The sequence below is a fragment of the Tachypleus tridentatus genome, chromosome 6, assembly GCF_004210375.1.
Source record: "Tachypleus tridentatus isolate NWPU-2018 chromosome 6, ASM421037v1, whole genome shotgun sequence".
In the NCBI taxonomy this organism is placed as follows: Eukaryota; Metazoa; Arthropoda; class Merostomata; order Xiphosura; family Limulidae; genus Tachypleus; species Tachypleus tridentatus.
In genome coordinates this window covers 124,532,446-124,544,399 of record NC_134830.1, presented here as the reverse complement: position 1 = coordinate 124,544,399, position 11,954 = coordinate 124,532,446, and the positions used below count along the sequence as shown (strand labels likewise).

Here is an 11,954-nt window from a genome sequence, read left to right as displayed (position 1 = left end):
CACTCATGATTGCGTTGCAAAGTAGGGTGATAAATGCCAGGTGACGCTAATTTAGTATTATTTATTTTGGTAAATGCTAATTTATTTTTATTTACTTACATTTAATGATGATTTTGGATATTTTATATGTTTTGATTATAGTTATACAAGTATACGTATGCACACACAACAGAAGATTAATACTCAACAGTCAAACAACACAAAATCACAAAGCAAGACTGCGTTAAAAATAGCAAATCTAAACCGCTGACTAACGGTATTTTGTGATAAATAAAGATAAAAAAATGCTGATATAAATTAAAAGAACCCCTCAGGCTACAAACTATAATGTGGGATATAAAATGTATTCTAGGTTTTGGAGGTGACTGTGATTGTAGGATTCACATTGCGGTGGAGATACAACATTTATTAGTATAAATCTCTGTTCACCAGTCTCACACGAAGAAATGCGTAAAATTAAATAATCATAATAAAATAACCGAATAAATAGAAAATGGGAGAATGATAAAAGGGTGCTCAAACCCACAATGTCTCACACCTATATCAACCTTTACTACCTGCAGACAGTTGTGAGAAGGTGTCTACTCTTCAAATTAAAGAAGAAGAAAAACAAAAAAAGACGAAATAAGGCACTACCACTTGCTAAACACACTAATTACATCACAGTACTGTAAAGATGAAATAAGGCACTACCAATTGGTAAACACACTAATTAGCATCACAGTACTGTAAAGACGAAATAAGGCACTACCACTTGCTAAACACACTAATTACATCACAGTACTGTAAAGATGAAATAAGGCACTACCACTTGCTAAACACACTAATTACATCACAGTACTGTAAAGATGAAATAAGGCACTACCACTTGCTAAACACACTAATTACATCACAGTACTGTAAAGATGAAATAAGGCACTACCACTTGCTAAACACACTAATTTGCATCACAGTACTGTAAAGACGAAATAAGGCACTACCACTTGCTAAACACACTAATTACATCACAGTACTGTAAAGATGAAATAAGGCACTACCACTTGCTAAGCACACTAATTAGCATCACAGTGCTGTGAGACGAAATAAGGCACTACCACTTGCTAAACACACTAATTAGCATCACAGTGCTGTAAAGACGAAATAAGGCACTACCAGTTGGTAAACACACTAATTAGCATCACAGTGCTGTGAGAGACGAAATAAGGCACTACCACTTGCTAACACACTAATTTGCATCACAGTACTGTGAAGACGAAATAAGGCACTACCACTTGGTAAACACACTAATTACATCACAGTACTGTAAAGATGAAATAAGGCACTACCACTTGCTAAACACACTAATTACATCACAGTACTGTAAAGATGAAATAAGGCACTACCACTTGCTAAGCACACTAATTAGCATCACAGTACTGTGAAGACGAAATAAGGCACTACCACTTGCTAAACACACTAATTAGCATCACAGTACTGTAAAGACGAAATAAGGCACTACCACTTGCTAAACACACTAATTAGCATCACAGTACTGTAAAGACGAAATAAGGCACTACCAATTGGTAAACACACTAATTAGCATCACAGTACTGTGAAGACGAAATAAGGCACTACCACTTGCTAAACACACTAATTTGCATCACAGTACTGTGAAGACGAAATAAGGCACTACCACTTGGTAAACACACTAATTAGCATCACAGTACTGTGAAGACGAAATAAGGCACTACCACTTGGTAAACACACTAATTAGCATCACAGTACTGTGAAGACGAAATAAGGCACTACCACTTACTAAACACACTAATTAGCATCACAGTACTGTAAAGACGAAATAAGGCGCTACCACTTACTAAACACACTAATTAGCATCACAGTACTGTAAAGACGAAATAAGGCACTACCACTTGGTAAGCACACTGATTAGCAGCACGGTACTGTAAACCGGCCCGGCACAGCCAGATGGCTCAAGCACTTGACTCGTAATCCGTAATCGACTGAAAGGGCGAGCATGTTTGGTGTTTAGTCAATCCCACTATTCGTTGGTAAAAGAGTAACCCCAGAGTTGGCGGTGGGTGGTGATGACTATCTGCCTTCTCTCTAGTCTAACACTGTTAAACTAGGGACGGCTAGCGCAGATAGTCCTTGTGTAGCTTTGCGCGAAATCCAAAAACAAACAAACAGTACTGTTAAGACGAAATAAGGCACTACCACTAGGTAACAGCACTAATTAGCAGCACAGTACTTTTACAGCTATAATGGGGGACTGAATGGCCAATTTCAGCAGGTAAGTTTATCGTACTTGCCTCCAAGTGTTAGTGCCTTATGTGGTAGAGCGTTATTTCGTGTCTTTTTTTTTTTTTCCTTTTTCTTATTCTTTGCTTTGGAGAGTAGATAGTGAAGGGTGGTATAGGTGTGAGTTTGAGCACTCGTATCTCGCGCTCCTAATTTCTATTTAATTTTGATTATTTATTATTATAGATTATTATCATGAATTCCTTCATGTGAAACTGGTGAACAGATGTTAAAACTGATAGATGGTGTATCCACACCGTAATATTGGTCCTACTTCATCTCCTGAACTTGTAGTACATTTTATATCCCACATTATAGCCTGTACCCTGGGTGGGGGGGGTCTTTTGATTTGTGCAACATCTTTTTCATTTTTCTTTGGGGCTGTTTTGTTCATTATAAAATATATATACACAATCTATAAGTGTTATAAACCAAAACCATTGGCCAAGATATGCCAATGTAAGTACTGTATAGATAAAAAGAGTCTACCAGCTGTTTCAACGTAAGTTAATGTAGTAAGATACACTATCGCACTTTTGAAGAATAAACTAAAAGGATATTTTAATTATTTAATTAAAATTTTCAATCTATGTGATTTTGAAAAAAAATTATGATAAATTATTTAATTAAAACGAGCAGAAATAGAATTTGATAGAACGCCACGTAGTGTGAAAAGTAAACAAAAACACCTCTAGAACAAACTACAGTGTCGCAGAAGACTTGTTTGTTTGTTTTTGAATTTCGCGCAAAGCTACACGAGGACTATCTGCGCTAGCCGTCCCTAATTTTGCAGTGTGAGACTAAAGGGAAGGCAGGTAATCATCATCACCCACCGCCAACTTTTGGGCTGCTCTTTTACCAACATATAGTGGGATTGTCCGTGATATTATAACGCCCCCACGGCTGAAAGGGCGAGCATGTTTGGTGCCACGGGGATTCGAACCCGCGACGCTCAGATTACGAGTCGAACATCTTAACACACCTGGCCATATCGGGCGTAGCAGAAAACTTGAACAAAAATACTAGTTTCAGCACAACGACATTTTCAGTTTGATCTATTACCTAAATAAATTAGCCAGTAAATCGTTGTATTAAATGGGGGTATTCTGCTGGTGCCAGTTCAGTAAAAAGTGACTTCTGGAGGTGCTAAACCTTGGCAAAATTTTAATACTTTAATTTTTAAGAATTATTATTTTTTAAGTTAAATATTTTTTTTCCAATTTCATGGACGAAACTCCTCCTACGTAGGAAGGTTACATTTTTACCTTATTTTTAATTTAAAATCAGATTTATGTAAACTCTGCTATTCAAAACCAGACGATATCAATTTTGTCAGTCCTAAAATTTACACCTATTTCCTGTTACCACTCTCCTTATTTTTGTAACAAATCACGTAGACCTTATGCGTTAACAGGATTTGGGCTTGTCGGGATCACAGAACTTTTAGATAGACATGCTAATGAACTTGACTGGTAATGTAGGAAGTTCCACGAAAACATTACCACATCTGACTGGTCTCCACGTTCTTGACACATGACAGGTTGCGACACATTTTCAGCTAGACGTCATATGACACGAACTACAACATTCATAGCAAGATGTAATATAACAATTCAGCACGTTCATAGCTAAAAATCGTATAACAGAAACAACACATTCTTAGCGTTATTAAAACGACTTTACACTCACCATTAAAACGACTGTAATTTATGTTTTGAAGTGTTAACATATTTCTCATGTTAGAGATTTGTAATACAGTGAGAAAAACATTTCTATTGAGCTTCTGAAATTTTGTTTACAAACATTTATATTGATTTCCAGACAGCATGTTTCCAAATATACCCTTTATGTATGAATTTCAGAGTGTTTCTAAATACCCTTTATATATGAATTTCAAATAGTATGTTTCCAAATACCCTTTAGGTGTGAACTTCAGACAATATGTTTCCAAATACCCTTTATGCTTGAATGTCAGATAGTATGTTTCTAAATACCTTTTATGTTGATATTCAGACAGCATGTTTCCAAATATTCTTTACTTTAATATTCAGGCAATGTGTTTCCACATACCCTTTATGTTTATATTGAGACAGAAAGTTTTCAAATACTCTTTACTTTGATATTTAGACAGCATGTTTCCAAATATTCTTTACTTTAGTATTCAAGCAATATGTTTCTAAATACCTTTAACTTTGATATTTAGACAGCATGTTTCCAAATATTCTTTACTTTAATATTCAAGCAATATGTTTCTAAATACCTTTAACTTTGATATTTAGACAGCATGTTTCCAAATATTCTTTACTTTAGTATTCAAGCAATATGTTTCTAAATACCTTTAACTTTGATATTTAGACAGCATGTTTCCAAATATTCTTTACTTTAATATTCAAGCAATATGTTTCTAAATACCTTTAACTTTGATATTTAGACAGCATGTTTCCAAATATTCTTTACTTTAGTATTCAAGCAATATGTTTCTAAATACCTTTAACTTTGATATTTAGACAGCATGTTTCCAAATATTCTTTACTTTAATATTCAAGCAATTTGTTTCTAAATACCTTTAACTTTGATATTTAGACAGCATGTTTCCAAATATTCTTTACTTTAGTATTCAAGCAATATGTTTCTAAATACCTTTAACTTTGATATTTAGACAGCATGTTTCCAAATATTCTTTACTTTAGTATTCAAGCAATATGTTTCTAAATACCTTTAACTTTGATATTTAGACAGGATGTTTCCAAATACCCCATATGTAGTAGTGACTTACTGAATGCTATTTACGTGAGTTTTAAAATTCAATTAAGCGAAGTTTTCGCCCCCCGCTAGTACAGCGGTAAGTCTACGGATTTACAACGCTACAATCAGGGGTTCAATTCCCCTCGGTGGGCTCAGCAGATAGCCCGATGTGGTTTTGTTATAAGAAAAACGCAAGAAACGTAATGGAAGTTTTCAAAAACGTTGCTTGTTTTACTAAACTGTTTCTCTACACTTCCACACAGCTTTGCTTCCAGTATTCCTGAGTGTCAGATACTCATATACATGTATATTGAGAATTCTATTATTTTATTAGTTGGTTTATTTGGCATTTTATGGTACAAAGCAACTAGGCTATCTGCACCAAACATCCAATAAAAAGATAAAATTAAAGTAAAATTATTAAAATTCGTGAAAAGGAAATTAATGTAAAATAAAACAAGGTTTAATTTTTGAATTAAAAACATAAATAGCATTAAATAGAATTTTTATATCTAGTTTACAACAGTAAGAGAAAAACTACAGTAATACAAAGTTGTAAAGAATTTACTGTAGCACAATTTCAATTATTATAACTCGCCAGGATAACTAACGGGAAGTTCAAACATCAACGTTAGTCTTCTGAAGTTGGCCTTTTCGGTCCTGGTTTCCAGTTATTTGACGTTACGGCCATTTTCTAATTTCAAGTCGAACTAGTTGATCATTAATTCTTAAAAAGGAATCACATTAAGAAAATGTCTCATTTATAAATTAAAAACTTAAATAGCATTAAAAAGGTTAATGTCCTTTAAAAAAACAAAGAACATTTGTAAAGCGGACATTTGACTCGTAGCTGCTTGATGTGTGGTATAAAAATCAGCTTACTGTCAAAGATAAGCTTCAAGAACTTTGTCTTTCAAGAACTTCACCAATATGGAGTTCAAGATAAGGGTGAATACCCTGTTACCGCAAAAAGTGCATGCAAATGGTTTTAGAGAGAGAGAACTTAAAACTGTTTGCTGCTCAATATACCTCATGTTTCGACGAGATGGTAAAGTCGTCGACATAAAGCCCGTTTGCAACAGTAAGAGGTAGTTGTTCAGTGATGGCGTTAATTTTTATACTAAAAAGTGTGACATTCAAAACACAGCCCTGGGGACTCCAAGTTCCTGTAGAAAAGAACGGGAAAGCGTCGAACCCACACGAACTTGGAATCGCCTGTCCATTAAAAAAATTAATAAAAATAGTCAAATTACCACGCAACTCATATAAATGAAGGTCTCGCAAAATGCCATACCTTAATGTAGTATCATAAGCCTTCTCAAGATCAAAGAATATTGATATGAGATATTGTCGTTTGAGAAAGGCTTCTCTGATTGACATTTCAAGTCGAATCAGGTGGTTCATGGTGGAGTGCTGTCGTATGAACCCACACTGGATGGGCGAGAGGAGGTTGTTTGATTCGAGGAACCAAACAAGGCGAGCATTAACCATCCTCTCTTAGGTCTTACAGACACAGCTTGTCAAAGCAATTTGACGACAGTTTGAAGAAATCTTGGGATCCTTCCCAGATTTAGAGAAAGGTAGAACAATAGCCTGGTGCCAGGCATCAGGAAAAACATTCTCCTGCCAAATCCAGTTAAAAACAGTCAGAAAATTAGCAGATAGTGCAGCATCTCGTAGTATACATCATTAGGTCCGACTGATGTACTGCTAGATCGATAAAGAGCCAGTTTGCGTTCCACCAGTGTAAAGGGGCGATTATAGTCACAGAGACAATCAGCTTAAAAGGAAAGATGTGATCGCTCTACCTGAGTCTTGATGGCTAAGGAGGTAGAGGATGAAGCAGAAGTGCAAGATACCTGGCAAAAGCTTTCACTGAGAGTATCAGCGATGCACCGGGTATCAGTTACTTCCTGGCTATCAGAGAGCAAAATCGAGATGGGGACAGAATTATATGGCTCGCTGACCTTTCGAATCTTGTCCCATATGACTTTAGAACTGGTGGTAGAAGTTATGCTGGTTGTGAACTTAATTCAAGATTCAGATTCCTTCTGACTTTGACGTCTTACCCGCCGAGCATGTGCACGGGCCTATTGAAAAGCGATGCAGGTCGAGAATGTGGGATACCTATAAAAAGTATTCCAGGCCCATTTTTGAGCCTTCCTTGCCATGTGGTAGGCAGGATTCCACCACGGATAAGGATATCGTGGAAAACGTGTCGAGGTTTTAGGAATACATTGAACAGTTGCCTGTATAATACAGTTAGTTACTGCTGCCACGATGGCATGATCAAGTTCTGCAGGAGCAATGAAGGAAGACCAGTTGGCTTGATCCAGCTTCCAGTGGGTCACGCGGGTCGGGTGACATTGACCACAGCCAGTATCTTCCAAAATTATAAGAAAATTATCACTGCCTCGTGGGTTATTGTAAACCCTCCATGAAAAGTGGGAGAATAGTGAAGAGGAGCACACTGAGAGATCAATGTTTAGATGTTTCTTGGTCGTGAAGTGTAGAAGATATCTGGCGCTTGGAGTAGATGTATCGTTTTCAACATTTCATACCCAACACATTTCATTATTTTGGTGTTCAAAATTAAACTGAAAAGCAATCCACAATTCATTGTTTAAAAAACAAAACATCCTCTTTACGACATATTGTGAATACGTTTTTCAAAAGCTGAATATTTAATATTATACCAATGTTTATAAATATTTGGGATAACTTAATTTTGCACCTCTTTCATACCATATTTTCTTTGATTTATTGTAAAAAACACTATTTTACTTTTATTACACGTGGTAAAGTGAGTTGGAAGAAATTATTAACTAACAATATTTCTTGATGACAAGAAACCTAATTCAAATAAAAACGTCTAAGGAAGGTCGAAACGTTGTTTTTTGCTTGTCAATACCCATACGAGCCGTTCTGAGATACGCGGGCCCGGCATGGCCTAGCGCGTTAAGGCGTGCGCTTCGTAATCTGAGGGTCGCGGGTTCGCGCCAAACATGCTCGCCCTCCCAGCCGTGGGGGCGTTATAATGTAACGGTCAATCCCACTATTCGTTGGTAAAAGAGTAGCCCAAGAGTTGGCGGTGGGTGGTGATGACTAGCTGCCTTCCCTCTAGTCTTACACTGCTAAATTAGGGACGACTAGCACAGATATCCCTCGAGTAGCTTTGTGCGAAATTCCAAAACAAACAAACAAATCTGAGATACGTAATTAGTCTTCTGTGACTTATTATTATAAACAAGTGTTTTACTTTATAGCACGTGGTTAACTGAGTTGGAACAGATTGTGGATTAACTAACCATACGTGTTATTTATTGTTATAAACATTATTGTTTTACTTTTATAGCACGTGGTTAACTGAGTTGGAACAGATTGTGGATTAACTAACCATACGTGTGATTTATTGTTATAAACATTATTGTTTTACTTTTATAGCACGTGGTTAACTGAGTTGGAACAGATTGTGGATTAACTAACCATACGTGTGATTTATTGTTATAAACATTATTGTTTTACTTTTACAGCACGTGGTTAACTGAGTTGGAACAGATTGTAAACTATACCTCCGGTGTGTAATTTCTTTCCGTGTTTTGTAACGGGTGTTGTAAAAGGAGTTTATCTTCGCCTGTGTTTTCTTTTTTATTAACAAGCATCCGGTATATATGCAACCAGTTGGATCGGACAAGATTTGTCGCCCTTCCTCTTCGTTTACGGATTTGGTGAAGTAGCTATGACGTCATAAGAAAGTATTACAATAAATATTACGTAACTTGTTTTCTGGCGTGTATAATATTCATGCGCGTGATGAACTATTCAGTCATGATATTCACTTTGCAGAACTTCGAAAAGATTTTTTTTTTAACAAAGTGTGATACAAAGCTAGTGGTAGTCTACAAGCTTGAAGTCGGGTAATTATGTTACGTTTGGTCATAATAAATGTTATCAGTAGTTTGTTTTATATGATAAACTGTATTTTTATTCACGAGATAAGTGGTGTGTTTTTTGATTTTTTAATGTTTGAAACTACTGTAACTCAGGTTTATTTTAAATGAATGGTGCGTGTTAGACCCTTTATTATAAAACGTAGAAGTCGTTTTACAAACCAAAGAGATATTGTTTTTCTTTGTTAGAAATGAATAGAGCACTTATCCTGCTTATACTTGTCAACACCGTCTTTCGTGAGACTTGGAACCAGTGCTTATCACAACACAATTCTCAGACTGTCAACAATGACGTCGATAAAGCTCTAGAAACTTTAGTGAACGGTTCTGTACAGTTTGGCCTTGATATGTTCCGACTGCTTCATTATCAGAGTGAAAGTCATAATTCGCCAGGGTTACTTTTTAGTCCATTCAGCGTTTGGTCCACTCTCATGCTTACTTTTATGGGTGCCAAGGGTCAAACAGAGCAATCAATTAGCAACGTCTTAGGTGTCCAAGAAGTAACCAAAGACCTTTCAGCCAGGACTTACAACAGTCTACGGTTACGGTATCTGGCCTCCAGCAACAGAAACAACACATCCCGCCTCGCTTATAAGCTATTCTTCCACAAAGAAGCCTCCTTACGGAAGTGTATGTTAGAATATTTCGGAGCAAACCTTGAGCGTGTTGCCTTCCGGACTGATCCAGAAGGTTCCCGACGATACATTAACCACTGGGTCGAGGAACAAACCAATTATAAAATAAAAGACCTTCTGCCACCATCCAGCGTAGGCCCAGAAACCAAGCTTGTTATAGCAAATGCCGTATATTTCAAAGGAACGTGGTTGAAGCAGTTTGACGCTAAGTTTACTCGGAATTCTAGTTTTCTGACTGGTCCAGGACAACTAGAGCCGGTTGAAATGATGTTCGTACGGGACATCTTTCCCTATGGGTTTAGTAAGATCCTTGACTGCTATGCAATGGAACTTCCTTACGTCAGACACGAGCTGAGCATGGTCATTCTTCTTCCTCGTGGATCTTATACCAAAGGAATAAACAGGCTCGCTCAATTAATCACTCCTGGTCGGTTGAACGACCTCTTGTATACAATGAGACCCCGAGACGTAATACTGCATCTACCTAAGTTCCATTTAGAAGACGAATTTGAATTACGGAGCCTTTTGGAAACTCTTGGACTTGGAGACATCTTCAACCCCACCTATGCTGACCTGTCTGGTTTCACTGGACATCATGACATCACAATTGACACCGTAAGGCATAAGGCTTCTGTAGTCGTTAATGAAGAAGGCACAGAGGCAGCCGCGGCTACCGGGTTGTTGGTGTCGCGATCGCGTCGACCCGTAGGACCTGCACTTTTCAAAGTTAACCACCCTTTCTTTTTCTATATTCGCGACAACAGAATCAAAGTGATATTATTCATGGGAGTTGTAAAGAACCCTCCACAGAAATTCAAAAACAGATGAAGTAATATATGTACTAGGCCACGGAAGAACACTTGTATAGTTCAAGCTGCTATTATATTTATTACTAATTCAAGCAACTTTATGTTAAACCATTGATAGATTCCGTTCTCTACAGAAAGCTCGTATGCCCATCAGATATAAGTAAAACTTTTATAATGTATTAATATCAAAAACACCCAGACAGGTATTACAATTAAAACGTTTTAAGTATATTATAATCACAAGTGTCTGTAAATAAAACGTTTAGCGCAGAATATCTTATACCACCACTAAACCTGTGTTAATAAGCTTTATTGTAACTTACGAAAGACAAATAAAATTGGCAATAGTCACAATATACTTAATATACCTCACAGCATTAGAGCCAATCTTACGTCATTCATACCGAGGTGGTGAGTGATAGGCCTTGTAAGGCAGACACAGTTTGGTTGACATTCCATCGCATGTTCTTTGTTTACCGTCAGAAACTTATAAAATGAAGTATTAAACAGATCAAAGTAATAAAATACACTTGTAAGATAATAGCTTTAAGGTTACAATAGTGTTCTCAATCAACAAAATAAATACAACCCAACATCGTAATAAAAACGTATCTTTTAAATATGTGCTATCTTTATGGGGGCTGTTAATGATTAGTTGGTAAAGATAATTTAACGGAACTATAATGATTTAACCTATTTATTCTATAACACTTGCTACAGGTTTACCTTCATCTGTAGGTCTAACGTGTTACACATGTATGACTAATTTACATATAAACTTACTTGTAGAACTTCCTCGGTAATTAATTGGTAACAGATACGATGACTAATTGAATCCCATACAACTAGACAGTAACTAACTTACATTGTAGTTAGGTGTGGGTTTCTCTTAGTGGCTGTAGGGGAAAACGTTGTTTTGGGACTTGTTACAAACTACATGAAACTGAGAAACTAAAGTGAAGTGAAGAATTCTGCTATTAATGAGGCGGTAATTATAGGTTATTTCAATACTATGCTCACAGATTGGGAAATGTTAAACCAAAACGCATGAGTGCAGATTTGATGTGCTGCTTACAGAAATCAGAATTAAACAAATTTGGTAGCAGATTTCACTAATTATCTGTTTATGAATCGGACAGGTGAATTAACTGGAAATGCTGACCAAATGTCAAAGTGTTTTTAAATATTAAAGATGTTTATGTCACTTGAAGAAGAAAAAGTAGCTGAAAACAAAAGCAAGTTGGCTGACAAAGATATAAGGGAAAATCTGAACAGCAGTATTAATATATTTAAGAAGTTTAAGTTGACTTGAAACTTGTAAAACAAGGAGAGTTGCTTAAACAGTATATTAGAATATAGAATTCTTGGCTCAAAATGTAAAAATTAATCAAAGAATGATTTAAAAACCATTACGAGTAAGGTAAACCATAGAAATAAGAATAGAGCTCTTGAGCAATTAGAAAGGAAGGCTCGTACTTGATCATGAGAATAACTGGTCACTGAGTTTTTTTTGTTTTTTT

General features: G+C 36.3%; 1 protein-coding gene across 1 annotated transcript; it reads left to right on the top strand.

The window, feature by feature from the left end:
- Positions 1-8,796: 8,796 nt before the first annotated feature.
- Positions 8,797-10,811, top strand: LOC143253567 (leukocyte elastase inhibitor-like). Its single transcript, XM_076507638.1, has 2 exons — positions 8,797-8,957; positions 9,180-10,811. The coding sequence occupies exon 2, from the start codon at positions 9,182-9,184 to the stop codon at positions 10,451-10,453; it is 1,272 nt and encodes a 423-aa protein (XP_076363753.1). The 5' UTR covers positions 8,797-8,957; positions 9,180-9,181; the 3' UTR covers positions 10,454-10,811.
- The last annotated feature ends 1,143 nt before the right edge of the window (positions 10,812-11,954 follow it).

Bases quoted from the DNA above. Each gene is read 5' to 3' on its own strand.
- LOC143253567 (XM_076507638.1), top strand. From the start codon at position 9,182: ATGAATAGAGCACTTATCCTGCTTATACTTGTCAACACCGTCTTTCGT.